Genomic DNA, 21,266 nt, shown 5'->3' with positions numbered 1-21,266 from the left:
AATGGCAAGTTCAATGCTAATTCAATATGAAAGGGAATAGCTGTGGTTTTGGTAGCCGGCTAAAGCTAACTGTGTGTAAAGAGGTGAGCTGTGGTTGTGCTAGCTGGCTAAAGCTAACGCAAACAGTGAGTGTTGAATATGAATTGTGTATGTAAAATAGAGGTGGGTTCTGGTCCAGTAAGCTGGCTAAAGCTAAATGCTCGTAAAATAGATGTGCGCTGTGGCTAAAGCTAAAGCTAACTGGAGTTTACCTTGAGGATGGACCTGTGGAAGAAGAGTGCCAGGAGCTGGACCAGGTCGTAGTGGACGTAGCCATCCTTTTTCTCCACACCGATGATGTTAGGCAGGTGGTATGGGTTGTCCTTCTCAATCTTGTTCTGGTTGAAGGGGAAGAACCCGAACTGGAAGAAGTACTTGATCACGATGGTGACCTGATGAACAAAACACAAACAGTCACCCAAGATAGAGCTTAAATCAGTTTAGTTGTCAACTGTTACGTTTATATTGTCACCAAATGTAAATCCATATGATAATATGCATTTAAAAAAAATTATGTTTATTTCAATGGAATGAGTTTGTTTTAAAACCAATAAAAAGCCAATAGTACATTTCAAAACCAGTTCAAAGCTCATCTAGTCGATTTTAAACCCAGTTTGAAGTATTTTATGACCACTAATTTTAAAACTTGTACAAAATTTGTCAATTCAATTTGAAACCAGTTTAAAGCTCACCAGGTCACTTTAAAAACTGTTTAAAAATTATCCCGTTCATTTTAAATTAAAACCAGTTTACATTTTTGCCCAGTTCATTAAAACCAGTTTAATGGTCAACCAGGTCACTCGAAAAACTGTTTACATTTTGTTATCTTCATTTTAAAACCATATTAAGAGTCGTCCAGGTCATTTATAACCAGTTTAAAGTTTGTCCAAACAGGTTTTCCCAGATCTGTTCCCAATTGGTCACAATTTCAATCTGAAGTTTACAACAAATTCTGATGTTTCTTTAAATGGATGAAATCAAATCAATTCAAAGCTTGCCCACTTCACTTTAAAACCAGATTAAGATTCACCCAGTCAATTTAAGAATCAGTTTAAAGTTCTTCCAAGTAGGTCATTTTAAAACAAGTTTAAATCTTGTTCGTTTAAACGAATGATGATTTTTCTTTGGATTTTTTTACTATGATGTCACCAACAAAAGGGAATGATGGCGAAGAGGAAAAACTATAACCATGGAACAGGAAACAGGAAATAATTAATTAAATATCAACACTACACGAATTAAGAGATGCTAACATAAACTAAATTATTTTATCCTGGCAATAACTAAAATAATGCAACTTGGTGACAGGGGGGTCAAAATGCGAGGGTTTCTGCTTTATTTGGCACCTCGGTGTAGACGATGGCAGTCATCCAGTAGCGCTTACTGGGCCGTGGCACCGACAGCATAGCCCACAGGAAGATGGTGACGGGCAGTACCAGCGTGGCGAAGTTGGCCGACACCATGTGGTTGATGATGATGACCAGGAAGCAAACCATCTCAGAGTGTGCTACCAGCATGTTGTAGAGGGCATAGCACAGCTGCAGCACCAGTGGCTGGCTCTGGTAGAACTTCTCCGACTGGTCCAGCTCCTCGTCATAGAACATTCTAGCGATAGACAGAGAAAAAGTGGTTACCGCGTGCTGTTCCTCAGGGTACTGCGCTAGGTACCATTGCTATAGCTAGAGTTGTGGGCATGTGCACCTTTTGCTAAAGTTTAAAAACTGTTTAAAGCTCAAGCAGGTTACTTATTAAATGTTTTAAGTTCATCCAGGTCGTTTTAAAACCAGTTTATGGCTCCTCCAGTTAATTAAAAACACGTAAACATTCAGTTAGTTTTAAAACCAGTTTAAAGCTTGTCCATTTCAATTTACAATGAGGCGGTGTCTTACTTGTTGAGCAGCAGCTCGCTGGCGGTCAACTCAGTGGTCATGGAGGGCAGCATAATATCAGACCTGCTGTCCGAGTGGCTGTCTGAGGTCATGAGCATATGCCGCCGTCTCCTGTCCACGTCGGTGTCATCGTCGCTTACCTCCAACCGGTCGAAGCTGACTGCTTTGCTGTAGCTGGGCGGCACATCGCCGTCTGACATCTTGGAGGCATCTGTGTCAGGGGTGCACAGGAGACCCCCAGCGTGGCCTCCGGCGTGCGGAAAGTCCCTCTGACCTCCTCCTTCCCCTCCTCCATCCTCACTCTCACAGATGGTGTCCTCCTGGAGCCGGTGAGAGGGCACTTCCTCTTGGCTGAAAGACCCCCAGATGATGCTCTTCTCCTCACGTTCTACTTTCTGTCCACCATGGAAGACAACACACCCCTCATCGCATTCTGCTTCCTGTCCGTCTTGCATTTCATCTTCAACCTCCTGCGGATCCGCATCGAATCCGCCACAGGCTCCACTCTCGTCCCCAGGCTCCTCCAGGTCCTGGGACTTCGGAGGAAGACGTCGCCCTTCCTCCCGATGAACCCGATTGACCTCCACTTCTTCTTCTATGGTTTCCGTTGTGCCCTGTCTGGAGGACATAAGACTTGATAAGGATGCACTACTTACAGTACATTGGTTTGAAAATAAAAGGCAGACAGTGATTTGGATGAAGATGGAGCTAAAATACTGTACAGTAATGAAAGGTAATATTTACTTCCCTCTGCCAAGGAAAGTTGGATCATGCAACACCTATTTTCCATAACATTGTGGAGATGTAGGGTAAATGCCACATAATAACCCATTAAAAGCATTTTTAAACCTGTTTAAAGCTTGTTCAAGTCTCTTTAAAAGCAGCTACAAGTGTACCCAGTTCAAGGGTTGTGGGGGGGGGGGGGTTGTTTATTATTTAAATCTGAATCAGTTCTATTTAAAATCAGTTTAAAGCTCGACCAGTTTGTTTTAACAAACTGTCAGTCTGCTTACAAGCCAACACAATCTACTCCTTGACCGAGGAAAAGCATACATGATGAAATGCAACTCACGCACATGACAAGATGGATGTCTGATGCATGCGTGTGCTTGTGTGTGCATGTGACTGTTGCCCCCTGCACCTGGACACGAAGCTGCTGCCGCTGTCCATTGACGAGTTGGATACGTCCAGGCCATACATCTTGCGCAGTTTGGGCCGTGCTCGTTCGCTGGTTTTGGGAATGCACTCAGGCATCCCGTCCAGGTCCTCCAGCGTGGACTGACGGGAAAACAGGGTGGTGGCCTCGGTGTAGGCGCTGAGATGGGGCGACGGTGGTGGTGGGTCGAAGAAGCGGAATGAGTATTTGTTATGATAGATATGTCCATAAGATTTTGTGTCATTCGGACATTTTTGTTTTTTTTTTGCATGGTACTCAAGCGCTACAGAAAAATTTGTTGTGAGTTTTTCATGGGAAATTTTCAAAATCATCCATCCATTTTCAATACCGCTTATCCTGGTTAGGGTCGCGGGACGCTGGAGCCTATCCCAGCTGACTTCGGGCGAAAGGCGGACTACACCCTGAATTGGTCGCCAGTCAGTCGCAGGGCACATATAGACACGGACAACCATTCGCGCACACACATTCACACCGTCACTGAGTGGGAACTGAACCCACGCTGCCTGCACCAAAGTCAGGCGAGTGTACCACTACATCAGTGACTATTCTCAAAATCAGCAAACTTTAAAGCTGTGCTCCACCCACATTAAATGCGATCGGGAAAAACTCAATTTAGCGTTGCCCATCTGTCCAGGATACTTTGTACCAATTGAGGCTCATTTGGGGAAATTCCCGCCTCTATGTATGGCTCTGGAATTAGCCCAAAATGACTGCTTCAAACCAAAATGGCCAACTTCCTGTTCAATTTTGAGCATGGGTCCTCAACACTTTTTTGTGCGTGCTGACATGTCCACGCAATTGTGTGTCAATCAGGAAAATCCTTTATTTATTTATTTATTTTTTAACCTGGAGCTAGGGCCTGAAAGATTAAATGAGATGAATGAAGGTGAACCTAATGAAGTGTCTGATGAGGGTGTCTTTAACCAGAATCTTCATGTACCTTGAGATGCTGTCCCTGGAGGCTGTGGAGGCCTGACTCTCCATGTGGTACCCTTTCCGCCGCCGCCGGACTCTCGACGAGTCCCCAGCCGACTCGTCCTCGCTGAGCAAGTCCACGCTGGCCTGCCGCGACATGTTGAGTCGCATGGCCTTCTGGTAGTACACATGAATGCTGTCCCTGGATGGCACATTGCCCTGGTGGAGGTTGAGGGTGGCGTAGGAGTAAGGGGATTATCAACAGATTACATAATAGGATGCGCCTGTCGAGAACAGAATGTTAGTACAGAATGCTAAAGCACAGTATTTTACCTTCTTGACCTCCCTGGTGAGCATGCAGCGCTCGATGCGCAGTACGGTGGAGATGTCGATGTACTCCCGGCACACTTCGTTCATCCAGCGAGTGAAACTGTCCACGGTGGTCTGCAGCAGCACCCACGTGAACTTGATGATGTTGTAAACACGCTTGAAGATGTTGTCTGTATGAGGTTAAACAAGTTAGGAGAAGCTAAGAGGAGGCAGAGTAAAAGAAAGAGAAGACACCAACCAGGACCAGAGTTGTTATCGTCTTGTACTTGGCTGTCCGACAGCTCGTCCACCTCGATGCCAGTGTGAGCTGCTGCACCACAAAAACGGATTCTCTTAGCAATTTATTCAGTTCATTTAAAACCAGTTTGAAGTCTTGTCCTGTTCCCTTTAAAACCAGTTCACCCAGTGCACTTTACAACCAGTTTAAAGTTTGTCAAGGTACTTTTAAAGCCAGTTCAAAGCTTGTCAAGTTAATTTTAATACCTGTTTAAATCTTGTCCAGTTAAAATTAAAAAGAGTTTAAAGCTAATCCTGTTTTTGTTTTGTTTTTTTAAAGTTAAAAGCTCATACAGGTAATTTTTAAACCAGTTCAAAGGTCATCCTATTCATTTTAAAAACAACAAAAATCATTTAGTGTAGTTTTAAAACCTGTTTAAAGTTTGTCCATTTCACATTAAAACCAGTTTGAAATGTCTGATTCCTTTTAAAACCAGTTTAAATCTTGTCCAGTGCACTTTGAAACTCGCCCCGTTCCGTTTTTTCCCCACTTACCCTCCTTTTTGTTCTTCTTGTGTCTAACTCCCTTGGTGTATTTCTTCCAGAACTTGCGTTTCTCCTTGGCTCTCGCCTTCAGGGCCGCTTTGGGGTCTTTGATCCACGTGTGATAGAGGAACTGCAGTTTAACGTAAGACATCAGATGATAAGAACAAAGGAGGGATGCGCTCACGTGGCCTGAGCCGCAAGCAATTGGAAAAGAGAGTATACGGGTGACATGCATTCGAAAGGTTAACAACATTTATCAGTCTGTGCAACTTACCCGTTAAGTCACAACAACAACGACAATCATGACAAGCAAAAGCTCACAATTCTTGCTCACAACCACAACTTCATATTCACTTATTGGCTTTTGTAGCAGAACATGAAATGGACACTGGACGCACTTTGTGGGGTCATGCACAAACAAGGAGATAGCTGGTTGTTTACCTTTCCTGCCTTCACTACATACTGAAGCACAGTTTTAGGCAGCTTTATGACAGACTTCGGCAAAGCCAGAACGGCCAACACAAACTTCCTGATAGCTCGCTACAGGTGCGGGAAGACACGGGTGGAGAGAGGGGAAACATGGGTAGCAATGACATGGAGCGAGCGAGAACGGAGTTGTGGAGAGAATGCATATGGATAAGGGACACAGGTTGAGGCAAGGTGGCATGAGGACAACGAGTGGGAAGGATACGGGTGGGGATGGTACATAAGAGCAGGGACGGCAGAGGTGAATAGGACACACAGAAAGTGACACAGGTGGGGCGGCGATACAGGCAGGGACATGGGAAGGCAAGACAAATGGGGAGAGGGAACAGTTAGAGGGATGGTGGCAAGAGGACAACAGGTGTAGTAGATACAGGTGGGGATGGGACACAGGAAAAGGGGCGACATAGGTGGACAGGACAGAAAATAAATTATACAGGTAAGGAGAGGATGCAGGTAGGGACAGAAGTGGAGAGGAGACAGGTGGATAGAAGACAGGTTGATAGAAGGTGGCAAGAGGAAAACAGGTGTGAAGGGTACAGGTGGAGAGAGGACACAGGATTAAGGACAGCACAGATGGAATGGACAGGCGACACAAACCAGATAGGACACATGGGCAGAGGAGACAGGAGTATAGAGTGACACACATTAAGGGGAAGGTGGCAGGAGGAGAATGGGTGTGATGGATAAAGGTGGGGACGATACAGGTGAATAGGACAAAAGGAGAAATGATACAGGTGGGAAGCGGATACAGGTACAGGTATGGGTAGACATGGAGAAGAGACAATGGATATGAACGATACAGGTGGAGCAGGACACAGGCGGAAGGCCACAGAGGTGGACATGACAGATGGAAAAGACAGGTGGAGAAAAGAAAATGGAGGAAGGGACACAGGTGGGGAGAGGACAGGTCAGGACGCAGATGAAGGTGACACAACACCAGTCGTAAAAATACAGGTGGGGAGAGGACAGAGGTGGAGAAAGGACGCAATTGGAGAAGGCATAGGTGGGCAGAGGATATAAGTGATGACAGAAGAGGAGGGGGGGAAGTCACCGGTGGGGAGAAAACAAGGGTAAGGAAACGGGTGGATAAAACATGGAAGACAGAGGCGGACAAGGAACACAGACAGAGAAGACACAGGTAGAACGGATACAGTTGGGGGAAGGATAAAGGAAGAATGCCAGTGAAGAGCACAAAGATGGAGAGAGAGAGAGAGAGAGAGAGAGAAGACAAGTGGTGTCGGGCAGAGACAGTGGAGAGGGTTAGTGGAGAATCATGTATCAGTGTTACATTAAAGCAGATATATTAGGTTATAAACGTTTTATTAATATGCAGGCTAAAAATAGCTGACAAGTCAAATAAATCTATGCAGAGAGCACCTGGAAGGCAGACCTCCTCAGCGGCTCCTCGTCTTTCAAATCCTCCTCGTCCTCCTCTTCCTCGCTGTCAGTTTCAAACAAGTAATACTCGCCGCTTCTCACCACTGACAGGGACAGCACAAGGGTTCATTTGGAGGTGCACAAACAACGACAACAACACGGAAGGAAGGAAAAGACGCTGACTCTAACATGACGAGCACAAAGCGCTGATGTGATGTGTGTTTGTCATTAGAGTCGACAGCAGAGTTTGAAGCGACAAGGCTGACTTGTGTCCTTGAACAGAAGAGCGGCTGGCTTGCTGGGCGGGAGGTGAAGGGGAGACGCTGGGGTACACTGGCGGCGAAATTGGGAGCAGTGGGTGGGGCTGCAATAGCCGACATGATCCATAACCAAATAGGAAACCAGCCTTTTAAGAAGAAAACAATGGAAAATAAATCCATCTGTCTGTCTGCAACTTTATTCCAAACGTTATTATTCCAAAGGAATCAATCGTGAGGTTTTCAGTTAACTAACTAACTAACCGAATGGCCACCATCAAAACAGAACGCGACATAATAAAGCGACCATGTTATCTTTTTTTATTTTTTTTATTATCTCTATAAAATAGAGTATAGAATAGAGAATAGACTTTCTCCACTGAACTGATGTGACAGGTGTTTCACACCAGTCCTGCAGGTGCCGCATTAAAAAGTGCCACATACCGCAAGCTTTTTGCTTATGATAGATAGATGTTTAGCCGTTTTGGGTCACTGCCCCGCTCGACTGTCACAGCCAGCGGACAGTCACAGCCAAACCTGCACCAGAATCGGACGCTTTCTTGTTTAGCCCTTGCACCACCTTGCTACAAAGTGACGTGGAAATTGGGATCTTTTTCGGTAAGTGTGTCCAGTAACTAATAAAATGGTCCTTAAAACATCTCAATTTAATAAACTTGGTAGAAAAGTAAATATTTATTAGCTGGTGATGCGCGTTGGTTTTGATCATGTCTGCGGGCAAAGAATGAAACCTTTTGAGGTGAGAGGACTTCATATCTTTGCATGAAAACGTTGTAAAAAGTGAGCGATTACCCACCGCGGGCTCTTCAGGCGTTCAAAACAATACCACAACCTCCGGCCGTTAGCCCTTTTCTCATTTGCCTCCTGGTTCTCGTGTCTATTTAAGGCAATGTCGCCGCACTACGAACACACGTAGTAGTAGTCTTTTAAAGTGGCTCTTCAGCGACAGTCAAGCAGCGTCCTTAAATAGAGACAGAAAAGGACTAAAAAAGACCAGAGGACGACGGCCCGTGCCTTCGAAGCCCTCGGACGGAGTGGGAATCCTCGGCGGCGTTCTGGTCGAGGACACAAGGGCCAATGTGAGTGGAGGAATGAGCTAAAGAAGGGGAGGGGTCAACCTACTGGAAGCATGGTCAACCCACGGCCTCCACCAGTGCTTTTTTTTGGTCTTGGCTTTGGCTCGCTGCGCTCCTAAAATTTAACAAATGACATCAGTGCAACACGACACAAAGTAAAGGATCAAAGGAAGAGTGGCTATGTTAGCTTCGCAACATCATCAACACGGGCACGGGCGCAGGCCTTCTCCATACCCTCGTCCTCCTCTTCAGGAGGAGGCGGGGCAAGCGTCTGTCCTTCTGTGGACTCCTGCACCATACTCAGCATCTTCTCCTTGTCACGCTTGAACTTCTGCTGCCTCACCTTAATGCGCTCCATCCTTTGCAGACAGACACGCGGGTGGGTGAGTGGCGCTAGTACATGGACTAGCATGATGATTATGTAGCATGATACACTCCTTATACTTCATTGTTCTCAATTAGGGCCCTAATAGGACATCACAATCCTCAAGTAATTGGGTTAGCACTGTGTGATGTTTCCGTATCACTTAAGGTGTGGGAATATTCAGCTTCTAAGACAACAATTCAACACATTTATTAGCTGTCCATTTTTGAGTGCCTTAGCACGCTCAAAAGCTCACCATTTTTTTCCAGCATGTGTATCCTGGTGAAAATGTAGACTATGTATGTATGTATGTACATAAGTACAATACTTCTTTTAGGGGTCCTGAACATTGTGAGACGTTCAAGCCAAAATACAAAAATATATATAAATAAATAGATGAAATACAACAGAATAGATTTTAAAAATAAATAACACAAAATAATTGAAAATAAAACAAATTGGCAAAAAAATACAGCATATATATGTATTATTATTATTTACTAATAATAATAGTAATATGAATGACTAAATAATGAATACAATTAACAGATAGAAACATAAAAATAAACTAAAAAAATAAACTAAATTAAAGAAAACAAAAATACAACTAAAAATATTTGATAGTAAAACCACATAAATAAACTAAAATGAAATAATAAACCAAATCAATATCTGTGAAATAAATACATCAAAATACAATAAAACATTAAATTATAAGAATAAAATAAAATACAACAAAAAGTAAATAAAATGAAATAAAACACCGAAACAATATTATTAAACTATATTATACAAAAATACAACAACAACAAAATAAAAAAAAAACATCATAGCCTATGATAAAATCTGATATTATAACAAAATAATTAAATGAAATGAATTACAATAAAAATAAACAAAGCTAAATTCGTAAATGAATAATATAAAACAAAAATGAAATGAGAACAAAAGCTAAATAAAACTAAATTAATAAAATAAAACAAAATAAAACAAGTGAAAAATATAAGTAAATAAAAATAAACGTAAATTAGTAAAATACAAATTTAAACTAAATTCAATAGAATTATTTCAAATAAATGAAATAAAACCTAATAAAAAATAAGCAAAACAAAGCCAAGTAAAATAATATTAAATAAGATTAATAAATAATAAATGAATAAAACTAAATAAAAACATCTCACTGTCGCTTCAACTGCTCTACAGATTTGCGCTCCTCCTCCAGCCGCGCCCGCACCGCCTTCACGATGGTGGCCTGGAAAAGCTCTGCCCCCCTGGAACAGAGTACACGCACACACCGGCACTGAGGACGCCATCCGGCTCTCTAACCAGTACGAGAAGGAGACGTGCGTACCTGGAGGCGAGGATCTGCGACGCTCTGATGTCGGCCACCACGTGCAGGAAGTAGTAGCTCATGAAGACGCGCCGCTGCAGCAGCAGGAAGGCAAAGCAGATGCTATCCCAGATGATGCCCGCCTCATCACTGGGCAGCTCACACCGCTGGTCGACATCTGCTCGGACCACACGTGTCAATGGGACTGCTGTGTGCATATGTTTGTGTGTGTGGTTGTCTTACTGAGATGTTCCTGGTTGGTGTTGATGTTGTATTCCTTGATGGTGCAAGCCAGGCTGAAGAGCTGAATGAGCCAGCACTTGTTGGGGATCAGAGAGTTGATGTAGCCGCAAGCCAGGATCTGGAAACGACAATGTTAGGAACGGATAACTGGATGATCATTTTTAACAATACTACGCAAATTGTTGGACTTCTAAACAAGGAAACATTAAACAAAATCACAACAAATTCCAACCTGATCTCATCAGATTTGAAAGCGATAGAGTTGTTAAATATCCAGTAAAGTAAATTAGAGCTAATTTTTAAAATTAAGTTTAACAACAGAACATCAAATATTGTATTCTTTATTTTGTATTTATATTTTCTATTTTAATTTGATATTTGTCATTATTTTATATTTTCTTATATTGACTCAAATCTATTTCTACAACACTTTAACGACAACAACCACAGCTGGAACAAAGTGCTGTTCTTAAAACACAACAACAACAACAACAATAATAATAATAATAATAATACAAAGTTTTTTATTATTTTATCATTTTTTATTATGTCTAATATTCATATTATAATGAAATATTTTATGTTTACTATAAAAATAAAAAAATAATTTTGATATTTGACAGAATTATCTGTATTTGTTATATTTATTATACTTTATTATAATTATATTTCTAATTGATTGTTAATTCTGAGATTCAACAGAAAATAGACTTTTTTAATCTGAAATGTGAGCATGAAATAATTTCTGTGAAAGATAATTTATAAATATTCGTAGATTTTTTATTGTATTAACAACTTTGGATATGATTTGATTTGCATTTCATGTTATATATTATCGTATATTAATTACAATTTTATTTAGCTATTTGACACATACTGTATACATATTTATATACATGCATACATTTCCGTTTTCATTGTTACTGTACAATTCATTTTATTTCATATTATTTTTTAGTTTTAAGGCTTTTTTAAAATTCCTGATTATTATTATAAATTTTTTTAAAGACGTCATTAAACATCCATGAAACTTGATAAGAAAAATCACGATGACATATTTATAAACTGACAGGAAGCCAAAAATCTTCCCCGGTGAATGTAATTGTGTCCTTTTGAGACAGGAAACGCTGTCACAAGCTCACAGCTACTTCCCATTTTGAAACGACGCTTGTCCACTCACAGACAAAATGTTCTTCATGGTGATGACAAAGATGTTGTAGGCTATGAGGAAGTCCCAGTAGTGGAGGATCTTCTTGATGGGCTTAAGCAGGAGCTCGCCGCCAAAGAGCAGGAAGTAGAAGCACGCCACCAGGTAGCCCATGCAGAACACGCTGATGCGCGTGGTGCCCGTAATAAAGATGATGGTCAGCACGAACCAGAACAGGTAGCTGAACATGATCACTTTCAGCATGTCCAGGTACGACCTGCAGGGCACAGCTGAGAGATAACAAGCTGCTGCTGCTGCCGCTTGCTGCTGCTGCAGTGCTGACTAGAAACAACTTGGATCACATACCATGCAAAATGAAAGATGCGGGGAAAAAAGGATAAAACTAAAGAAAAAAAAATGTAATCCAGCAAATGTCAGCACGAACTGGTTAATGAAGACAATGGGAAACATACCAAAAAAAATAAATAAAATGTTTAAATAAAAATTAGTCGGTGGGTGACTGGTTAGAGCGACTGACTCACAGTTCTGAGGACCGGGGTTCAATCCCCGGCCCCGCCTGTGTGGAGTTTGCAATTCTAAATTGCCCGTAGGTGTGAATGTGTGTGCGAATGGTTGTTTGTTTGTATGTGCCCTGCGATTGGCTGGCAACCAGTTCAGGGTGTGCCCCGCCTCGTGCCCGATGATAGCTGGGATGGGCTCCAGCACGCCCGCGAACCTTGTGACGAGAAGCGGCTCAGAAAATGGATGGATGTTTTGTTTAGTTTTATAATACTCAATAAATAAAAAAATAATACATTTTAAAAATTAACATAAAATAAAAAAAATTGAAAATAAATAAAACAAAGCAAAAGCTTGTAAAAAGCAAACTTGTCGTGAAGGAATTGGGCAAGATAGTTAAGCTGAAATAAAAATAAATGAAATAAATAAGATAAGAATAAAATCGCTAGCTGAGTAAAAAGCCAAGGAATACAAATGGGTTTTGAGGTGGGTTTTAAAAACAGGTAGTGAGGGTGCTTGCCTGATGGACACTGGGAGACCATTCCACAGTTTAGGACCAGCAATAGAAGAGGCTCTCTCGCCTCTAAGCTTCAGCTTGCACTTTTTTGGTACCTTCAAGAGTAGCTGGTCAGCTGACCTTAGGTACTGGGCATGTTCGTAGGGATGGAGCAGCTCAGCAAGGTAAGGTTAAAGATTTAAAGACAAATCGCGGAATGTTACAATGAACTCTAGTGCACAGGCAGCCAGTGCAGGGAGGCCAACTGTCTAAAACAGAGACAGTTGGCTAACTTGAAAGGCAAAGTGCACACTCTTCTGTAGTATGATGCAGTGCACGTCTACATATCAGCAAAATGCAATGGCACGCATGGCAGCGTCCATTATTCGTGATGGATGAGGTGAAAACATAGGAAGCAGCGTTCATTTGACGGTCTGATTGGGATGATCAATCGGCGCCTTGATGGGTGAAAATACCTTTTCCATACTTGAAAGCTATTTATTGAGTTAGAGCACAGGGGGGAAAAGTGCCTAAGTAGCGCAGTGACCGACAGAGTGTTTTTGTAGATTATGGATTTTTACCTCCACTGCGACCCGGTATCCGTAATTTGATCCTGGAGGGGGAAACGGCAATGGAATAAGTGCAGGGCGGTAGTGGCGTGCTCTCGACCTTGTGGCGAGGCCTTGTTGATGGACGCAGAGTGTGTTAATAAAAGACGTGTCCACTTTGTGCATCAAAACACTGCAATGTGAAGCGCACGCGATCAATGACTGCGGACGACTAGGGATGCCTAACTCGGCTTAGCCTGTATCTCAAAAGACTTCCACTGCTTCTTGTGACCTCAACAATCCATACACTGGGGGCCCAAAAGACTGGAATGAATGGCACGTGATTTGTGGCTGTGCACAAGTCAGTACGCCTAACTTGTGACATGCTCCGAGTGCTTCCTCATGAGAAGAGTCATGTGACCTCAACAATCCATACACAGGGGACCCTAAACGCCGGAATGCAAGGTGCACACAATTAGTGACTGCAGACAAGTCGGGATGCCTAACTTAGTCTTCCTGAGTCGTGACTTGTGACCTTAAAAATCCAAATGGGGGGACCCTCAACCCTGCAATGCAAAGTGCACACAATTACTGGCTGCAGGCAACCCGAGATGCCTAACTCAGCCTTCCCCCGTCACAAAACTCTCCTAAGCTTCCTCACGGGAAGAGTCATGTGATCGCAACTGTCCCTTTTAGGAGTTCCTAAACACCGGAATGCAAATTAGGGACCGCATACAAAACGGCAAGCCTAACTCAGCCTTGTTAAGTCACGAAATGTTTCCCCACAAGACAACTCGTGACCATAACAATACGTACAGAGGGCACCCGAAACACTGTCATGCGAAGCAGGTAGCAGACGGCATACCTGCAGTGGAGGAAGTCGGGGACGGGGTTATGTACGCTGAAGGAGGAAGCGTCCAGGTCCCTGCAGATCTCGACGTTGTCTCCGGCCATGATGCGCACGGCTGCCTTGTTCTCATCATCAAACACTTGCCTCTGCATGGAGGCGCACAGCAGCAGCATGAAGTCGTCTGGAGAAGAGAAGGTCACACTCACCTTAACTGGACTATAATGTGGCGGAAAGGAGTTGGGGGAGTAAATGTGACAGGCCCTACAGATGAGAAAGAACGGATTGGGCCTAGAGAGGAAATCAGGAACGTAGAGCCACTTGACCACGTTGGAGTCGGTCATGGAGCTCGGGAATCTCCAGGGATAGTCTGAAAATAGGAAAAATGTAAATATTAAATAGCATCTCACATACCAAGTTTCAACTTTTGCTGTTTACATTATAAGCAGTATATATAATTGGATTTTTATTTTATTTTATATATTAGATTACCTTTTGGCAGAAATATTTTTACATTCCATATTTTATATTAAATTATTTTGTTGAAATGTGTGTATTAGTTATTTTATTACTATATTAATTCTAAACGAATTAGATGAGTTGTGGTATTAGAGACACATGAGACTTGACAAGATTTTTATATAAAATTTTATTATTTTTGTTAGAATATATATATATATACATATATATATATATATATATATATATATATATATATACATATATATATACATACACATATATATATATATATATATATATATATATATATATATATATATATATATATATATACATATATATAGGTAATTCAATGGCGGAGATTAAACGGGGGCATCGTTTGCAGACCTTTACAGGCTGCGGGCGGGATCCCGATGCAGACGAAGTACTGGAAGGTGAGCATGGAGGCCAGGAAGCAGCAGTACTTGGGCCAGATCTCGGCAATGGCCTTCCTGCGGCGCCGGTACATGACAACAATGAGTGCGAAGGCGTGCAGCATGGCGTAGAAGTCCATCCGCTGGCCAATAACATTCACGCCCAGCAGCAGGCACGTCTGCGGAGGAACAGAGAGAGAGAGGGGAGGGAGACAATTCCTTTATCCACCCGGCGACGTGTTAGCAGGATGTGAAAGCAAAGCCACCTCCAGTCCAAACTTGTAGAAAAAGTAGTTGATGAAGTATTTAATGAAGTACACGATGCCCACGTCCAGGTGTTGGCGGGTCACGTCATGGAAGATGATACGGGCAGCGGGAGGTGACAGCTTGTTCCTCAGACGGAAGTACTGCTGGTGGCGATAGATGGTCACCTCAAATGCCAGCACAGCCAGGATCAGGAGGTTGTGCTGCATGTGCATGCATACACACAAACACACACACCCCCACACACACACAAACAAAAGCACTAGTAGAGTCCGTTGTTTCATTTTTGTTTTATTTTTATTAACACTTTAATTTTTCCATTTCAATTTAATTTTTTTATTTTTTTTTATTTTGAGATGTCTACAATAGTACAACAATCCACTCTTTATAATTTTTTTTATTTTTATTGTATCTTTTGTTTTTAAACTACTTTGGTGACTTGATTCAAGAGTTTAAATCATTTTTCTCCATTAAAATGTATAGAAATGCCATTAATCTGTTCCAGACCCAAAGAAAACACCAACAAAAATTATGTAACATGTTTCAAAACTAAAAATAGCACCCTACAGTATTATACTTCATAAAAACATACAGTAATAATAATTAAACAGAATATAAAGAATTACCGTAACCAGTTTGTGCATCAGGATTTCAGGCATTGTAACCACCGCAATATTGATGCTAGTTTTGTTAGCTCGTCTATGGAATCTTGCATTGTGTGTTAGCATTAAGCTATTTCAAGTTATGTGATTTGGTTAAAAACACGTGTAATGCTCTTTGTTTGGTTTAAACTTCAACTGGAAGTGGCAATAAACAGCTTGAAGCAAGCACTTTGCTTCATTTCTGAACAAAATGCTCACCATCTGCTGCTTATTGTGAATTTTACTGCCACCATTTAGGGTTCATAACAAATTTCTGGTCACAACTCAGGACAAAAAAATAATAAAAAATTGGCCTGGTGACGGCTCTCGAAAAACTCGCAGATCAGGTCACTCGTAAGTCGTGGTACCACTGTATTGTTTTTAGATGCTTACAACAGTACTTGGCACGAGCCAAAAATGCTCTCACCTTATTAAATGTTAATTTTATCCAGGGGGTGCGTGAGTACCCCCTTGGGGGTGCACTACTAGCTACAGCAGGGATTCCCACACGGTGGTGCATCCCTGGGGGTCTATAAAATCACTCCAGGGGGTGCACATAGGTATTATTAGGGATTCCCGAACTGCGGCCAGTGCATGCCTCTGAAAGTGTGCGAGAACCCTGCAGGGGGTGCGCGAGTGCCCTCACATTCCCAAACTGAGGTGCCATTGTGGTAATTTCCACTTACCCTGATGTAGCCCAGCAGGTCATCAGTCTTATGCAAGCCCACCCAGTTAGCAGGATCCACCAGACCACTGTACAGCAAAGAGCCCGCCATTTCCTTCTCCTGCTTGGTGGTGTAGGCCGCCGGCTGTCACAGGGAACCCCAACAGGCTCGTTCAACAATGCTCACTGCTTTAATTCATATCATTACAACAATGATTTCTTACCACGGTGCAGTTCTGGGAGTAGGTGAGTGGCTTGATGGACTTGAGCTGGTACAACATCTTGCAAACGATGATGACGCACGTCCAGACGCTGCACACGCTAGATGCCAGGGGGCGATACTGACTGTAGGGCAGCGCAAAGGCCCACGACGCTAGAAACACGTAGTTGAGCAATGACACCTGCGAAGTGGGCAAAATTCTAATTTGAAATAATACCCATCTACAAGGCATGATGTAAAATCATTATCAATCTGCCTTAACGCTTTCTCTACACTGGTTCCTCTCTGGCTATATGTTAGAATGCTAGCAATTTAGGAATCCTAATTTGAAATAGAGACCGACGACAAGGCATGATGTTAAATCCTTATCTACCCATCTTAGCGCATTCTGCACTTACTATTTCGCTATACGTTAGCAAACTAACTGTTAGCATGTAAGCATTTTATTAAATCTTATTGGAAATATTACTTCTCTACCGGGCAAGATATAAAATACATTTAGATCGACCTCAGCACTTTCTGTACTTACATTGCTATCTTGATAAACAGTACCTTAGCATGTTAGCATGTTAGCATCTTCCTATCACAGTCGGCTTTAGCACTACAAGGACATGATGAATGAGGCACAAGATACTCCGGAATTAGCACTATGGGTCCAAGCAGGTTGCATGCTTTATCTTGGCGTTACCTCTCGGATGGAGACCAGTACAATGTAGCAGGAGACAATCTTGATGATGTGGATCTCCAGTAGCCACCAGATGAACAGCTGCAGTTTATGGAAGTACTCAAGGAACTTGAGGAAGAGCACGGCCAGCCGGTCCACCACCAGGTGCCATTTGCTCTTCAAGTCTGGAAAAAACAGCTACTGTCACACAACGTATCCCCCAAAATAGCCACATCACAGCCATAACAAATGCTATCTTTCACAGAGAATCCAATGAAGTAGGACATTAACTTTTTATCCTGAAATAAGATCATCAGATGTGTGGAGACAGCGTCTGGTGTGACCTATAAAATGCTTGTCGACAGTGCCAATTGCTTTCCACACAACAAGTGAGTGTTGGGTGCTAAACTTGACATTCTCAACATAAGATTGCGGCATTCACCATGTACACAGGCGTCATCCTGGCTCTTGTACTATCTCTGAAAGTGAAAATAAGCAGACAAATTGGTTGGTGCCATCATTCTGTGTCAGTACCATTTATACAGACCAAGGAACTAGGTAATAGGCAGAAAACAAGGGTTTTTATGGCCCCTTCAATGAAACGATCAGGTTCCAATAATAAAGTCAGCTCACAATAACTTTTAACTGTCTTGTGAATAGTAAAAGAATCCATCAAAATTGAACAGAGAGATATTTTTACAACAAACATGAAAAACCCGTAAAGTTCATTGGAAGAGGCAATGATTATATTCCATTGTAAATACACTCAGCATCTTTGCTTGCAGGAAAAAGAAGTAGCATAGTGAAGTAAGTGTTTGAGCTATGCACGGTGTCAGGACTGAAAACGCCACATAAATCTGGCCGAGGCAAAAAAAAAAAAAAAAAGACCACTGGACAGACTGCTGCCGCTCTGGGTGGGATTAACGGGTGGACTTTGGCCCATGCCAGCCACGTAAATCTTCCAGGCGGGATCTACCTTCCTCACAAACTTGTTCAAAACTGCACCATCACGGATTGAAATGAATTAATTCTTTAGAAGTTGTTGCCCTGTAGACATTCTGTTTTCGGCGTTAGTATCAGAAACATAACGTAGCTAGAATGGTGCCTGGCGGGATTCACCTCTCCTGAGTTGTGTTTAGAGCAACTCGGACCTTGAATGTATTAAGTATCATAAGCCCCTGCATGCAGCCTTTTAATGTCAGAATTTTTCCACCTTTTTCCTGGTTGCTGTTCTGTACAGAATGATGCCTACGGCACTTATTTGTTCCGCACACAACATTGTGAAGCGACCGATGTCGGCAACTTTGGTCTAAATGAGGCCCTTCAATTTTATTTCGGTATAGTTCCAATACTTTTATTTCATTTAATTTTTTTGCCATTGCATTTTGCAGTGAATTCCATAGGATGGATTCATAAATAATAATGTACAAACGGGTGAACCGTGACTATGGGGGGATTCTCTGTACATGTTTTTCTTTCGTACTGAAGGGAAAAAGACGCGTCTGAATGACTGCATTGCACAGCAGTCATACCAGAGGAGCTCTGCTCGGTGCTGGGTTCCGGCTCGGTGCCCATGCTGAAGCGCTGGCTGTCGTCCGTTCTGGACTGCCTAGCGTCGGAGAGGCTGCCGGGTTTGGTACCACCGGTCGAAGAAGTCGAGTCGTCTGCCGCCACCACCAGTCGCTCGCCCTGCGCCTCTTGCTCGTCCTCCTTGCCCCGGGACAGCGAAGCGTCCGCGGAGATGGCGCTGAGCATGGTGAGGTCAGCCAGGCTTCCTTCAGGGTGAGCCAGCCTGGCAGACATTGGACATTGTTATTACATCCAACGAAGAATACACGCTACGCTAGGCCGCTACATTATGCACTTATGAGGACCTTCGATGGCTTTGTGTCTTTAGACATTTGTGTTAATTTGGATTGTTAATCACATGGGATAAAAATATGCACACTTTTTTGCACCTTTGCATTTCCTTCATAGCTAATGCTACAGCTCCCTCACTCTCACTCACCCCTTAAAAGGGGCCACACACACGTAACACAAGGAACTGTTTATTTAACGTATTCATTATATATTAAATGATAGATTACAGAAAGAAATGGCATGTAAAATAATAGAATTCGTTAAATCTCACTTTTGTATTTTGTGTTTCCGTCATAGCTTGTGCTACAGCTCCCTCACTCTCTCGCTCACTCAACGCCTAAAGGGGTCACAATTACAAAATGTAAAGAACTGAGTCTTTAACGAATTATTTCCAATTATTTACATTTTAAAAAGTGTGCTAAAGAAAATTCAATCGTATTTAAAATTGTTCTGCCTCATTCTCTTTCTGAGGCTCGCCCCTTAAAGGGCCACACATGCATAACACAAGGGACTGTATCTTTTAATGCGCTATTTCTGATTAATTAGTCACCAAAAATGCATTAAAAATATATCTCGCTCTCAATCTCGACCTCAACCCTTAGAGGGGCCATTCAAACTTGCAACAAAGGTGACTGATTCTTTCATTATTTCTGTTTGGGTCAACAAAATTGTGTCAAGTGCATTTATTCAAATAAAAGGCTATTAATTAATAGCTTAGTTTCTGTAATAGAGTACCACCACTAGTTTCAAAAATACAAATATGAATAATTAATTAATAATATATGTTTTGATTTTATGAAGATCACGGGGCATTAATCTTTCCCTAGGACAGCTAATACATTTTTACACTGAACTGATGTGGATTAATCAGCGCACTATTACAGTTTCAACAGCTCCATTATGTGCCGACATGTCATGAATTGTGATGAACTGAAATTGTCAAACTACACGTTTCGTCCTCATGAGTCCATAAACAACACAAGACATTCATGCACACGCACTGTAGCTGATTCTCCAATGGCTCTTTTGCAAACGCTCGTTCTTTATTGAAGCAAGTGAAGCGATGTTGCATCAGGCAAAGCGGTGCAACATTTGTTTTTTTTTTTTCATTTGTTGGGGTTTGGCTGCATGTCAATCACGAGCAACTGCGCTATTATTATCATGAGGACGCTCACACTTACTTGCGCTGTTGACTTATTTTTTGCTTGATACTGCTCAGGACAATAAAGTTGCATAGAGTGAGGAGAAGAGAAATTGACAAGAAAACAGACAGTGTATGTAGAGAATATTGTTGTGTTCAGGTGCTTTAGTTGTGTGTGTGTGTGGGGGGGGGGTGGCTTCAGGCTTTTGGCTAAAGACATCTTATGTACAAGCATGCTTGTTGATAGGTTTGTTTACCTAGATACGCATAACCTAAAAGAGGGGAGATTTTCTTTTTTTTTGGGGGGGGGGGGGGGGGCTGGGGGGTTTGAAGAGGATTCAATAGTCGGGGCTACAGGCACATTGGAAGACATTCATTCTTTAAAATATCCCAAAGTTGTGTTATTGCAAGCCAGGTGGTAATCAGGTCAGGTTTAATTAAAAGAAGGGCAGGTTGTAAGAAAAGGCCGGCATTTGGATGAAACGGGTAGTAAGGTAAAGTGGTAAATTGGGAAAAGACAAGTCAGGTTGCAAGTAGGAAAGGACGGATGGAAAGCAGGGACAGGTTAGGTGGTAAATCGGAACAAAGCAGGGGATAAAGTCAAGTTGCAAGGTAGGGGTTGTGTCTTAAATTGCAAGGTAGGGGTTGTGTCTTAAGTTAGGCTTGGAGAGGTGGTTATCTAGGGATAAGGTCATATAATAATAGTATTTTCTGGAAAACTGGGACATTTCCAACATCTGACCAGGCAAAGTGAATTGGAACACAGCTTGAACTCTGAACTGCTACTTGTACCAAGATGAAGAATGCTGCTGACTGTTGCTGCAATTTGTGTGTATATCTAGTATAGTACGCATAGTACAGTATAGTCTTGTGCTTATAAATTCTTCTTATATGGATAGCTATTGGCTACTTTACTGATATGTTGTTGTTGTTTTTTTGCTACATACGATTCCGTCGACTATTCCTGCTGCTTTTGTTCATATGTTCTTTTGTTCAGCGTATAGTTTTGCATTTATGTAATTCATTATCGATACGTTTGTTTTGCTACATACAAGATTGCTGACTGTTCCTGGTGCGTTTGTTTGCATTCACATCTGCATGCAGTACATGCAATGCA

At 42.2% G+C, this 21,266-nt stretch overlaps 1 protein-coding gene across 1 annotated transcript in view; it reads right to left on the bottom strand.

Moving 5' to 3' along the window:
• LOC133412126 (piezo-type mechanosensitive ion channel component 2) overlaps nucleotides 1–21,266 on the bottom strand; it is a 69,047-nt gene that overhangs the window by 11,946 nt on the left and 35,835 nt on the right. Inside the window, exons 18-40 of the mRNA XM_061695204.1 lie at nucleotides 18,681–18,940; nucleotides 17,173–17,333; nucleotides 16,489–16,665; nucleotides 16,287–16,409; nucleotides 14,962–15,162; nucleotides 14,670–14,874; nucleotides 14,089–14,190; nucleotides 13,839–14,004; nucleotides 11,444–11,687; nucleotides 10,264–10,381; nucleotides 10,042–10,198; nucleotides 9,872–9,961; nucleotides 8,561–8,685; nucleotides 8,373–8,441; nucleotides 6,976–7,079; nucleotides 5,122–5,242; nucleotides 4,589–4,660; nucleotides 4,354–4,520; nucleotides 4,046–4,239; nucleotides 3,070–3,243; nucleotides 1,929–2,546; nucleotides 1,386–1,644; nucleotides 252–431 (exon numbers count right to left, since the gene is read on the bottom strand). Of these exons, the coding sequence (XP_061551188.1) occupies nucleotides 252–431; nucleotides 1,386–1,644; nucleotides 1,929–2,546; nucleotides 3,070–3,243; nucleotides 4,046–4,239; nucleotides 4,354–4,520; nucleotides 4,589–4,660; nucleotides 5,122–5,242; nucleotides 6,976–7,079; nucleotides 8,373–8,441; nucleotides 8,561–8,685; nucleotides 9,872–9,961; nucleotides 10,042–10,198; nucleotides 10,264–10,381; nucleotides 11,444–11,687; nucleotides 13,839–14,004; nucleotides 14,089–14,190; nucleotides 14,670–14,874; nucleotides 14,962–15,162; nucleotides 16,287–16,409; nucleotides 16,489–16,665; nucleotides 17,173–17,333; nucleotides 18,681–18,940 (4,087 nt within the window). The remainder of the gene's footprint in view (nucleotides 1–251; nucleotides 432–1,385; nucleotides 1,645–1,928; nucleotides 2,547–3,069; nucleotides 3,244–4,045; nucleotides 4,240–4,353; nucleotides 4,521–4,588; nucleotides 4,661–5,121; nucleotides 5,243–6,975; nucleotides 7,080–8,372; nucleotides 8,442–8,560; nucleotides 8,686–9,871; nucleotides 9,962–10,041; nucleotides 10,199–10,263; nucleotides 10,382–11,443; nucleotides 11,688–13,838; nucleotides 14,005–14,088; nucleotides 14,191–14,669; nucleotides 14,875–14,961; nucleotides 15,163–16,286; nucleotides 16,410–16,488; nucleotides 16,666–17,172; nucleotides 17,334–18,680; nucleotides 18,941–21,266) is intronic.

The sequence above is a fragment of the Phycodurus eques genome, chromosome 13 (assembly GCF_024500275.1).
Source record: "Phycodurus eques isolate BA_2022a chromosome 13, UOR_Pequ_1.1, whole genome shotgun sequence".
NCBI classification, from domain to species: Eukaryota; Metazoa; Chordata; class Actinopteri; order Syngnathiformes; family Syngnathidae; genus Phycodurus; species Phycodurus eques.
Note: the sequence above shows the minus strand (reverse complement) of the source record. Positions and strands in the feature narration are given on the sequence as shown.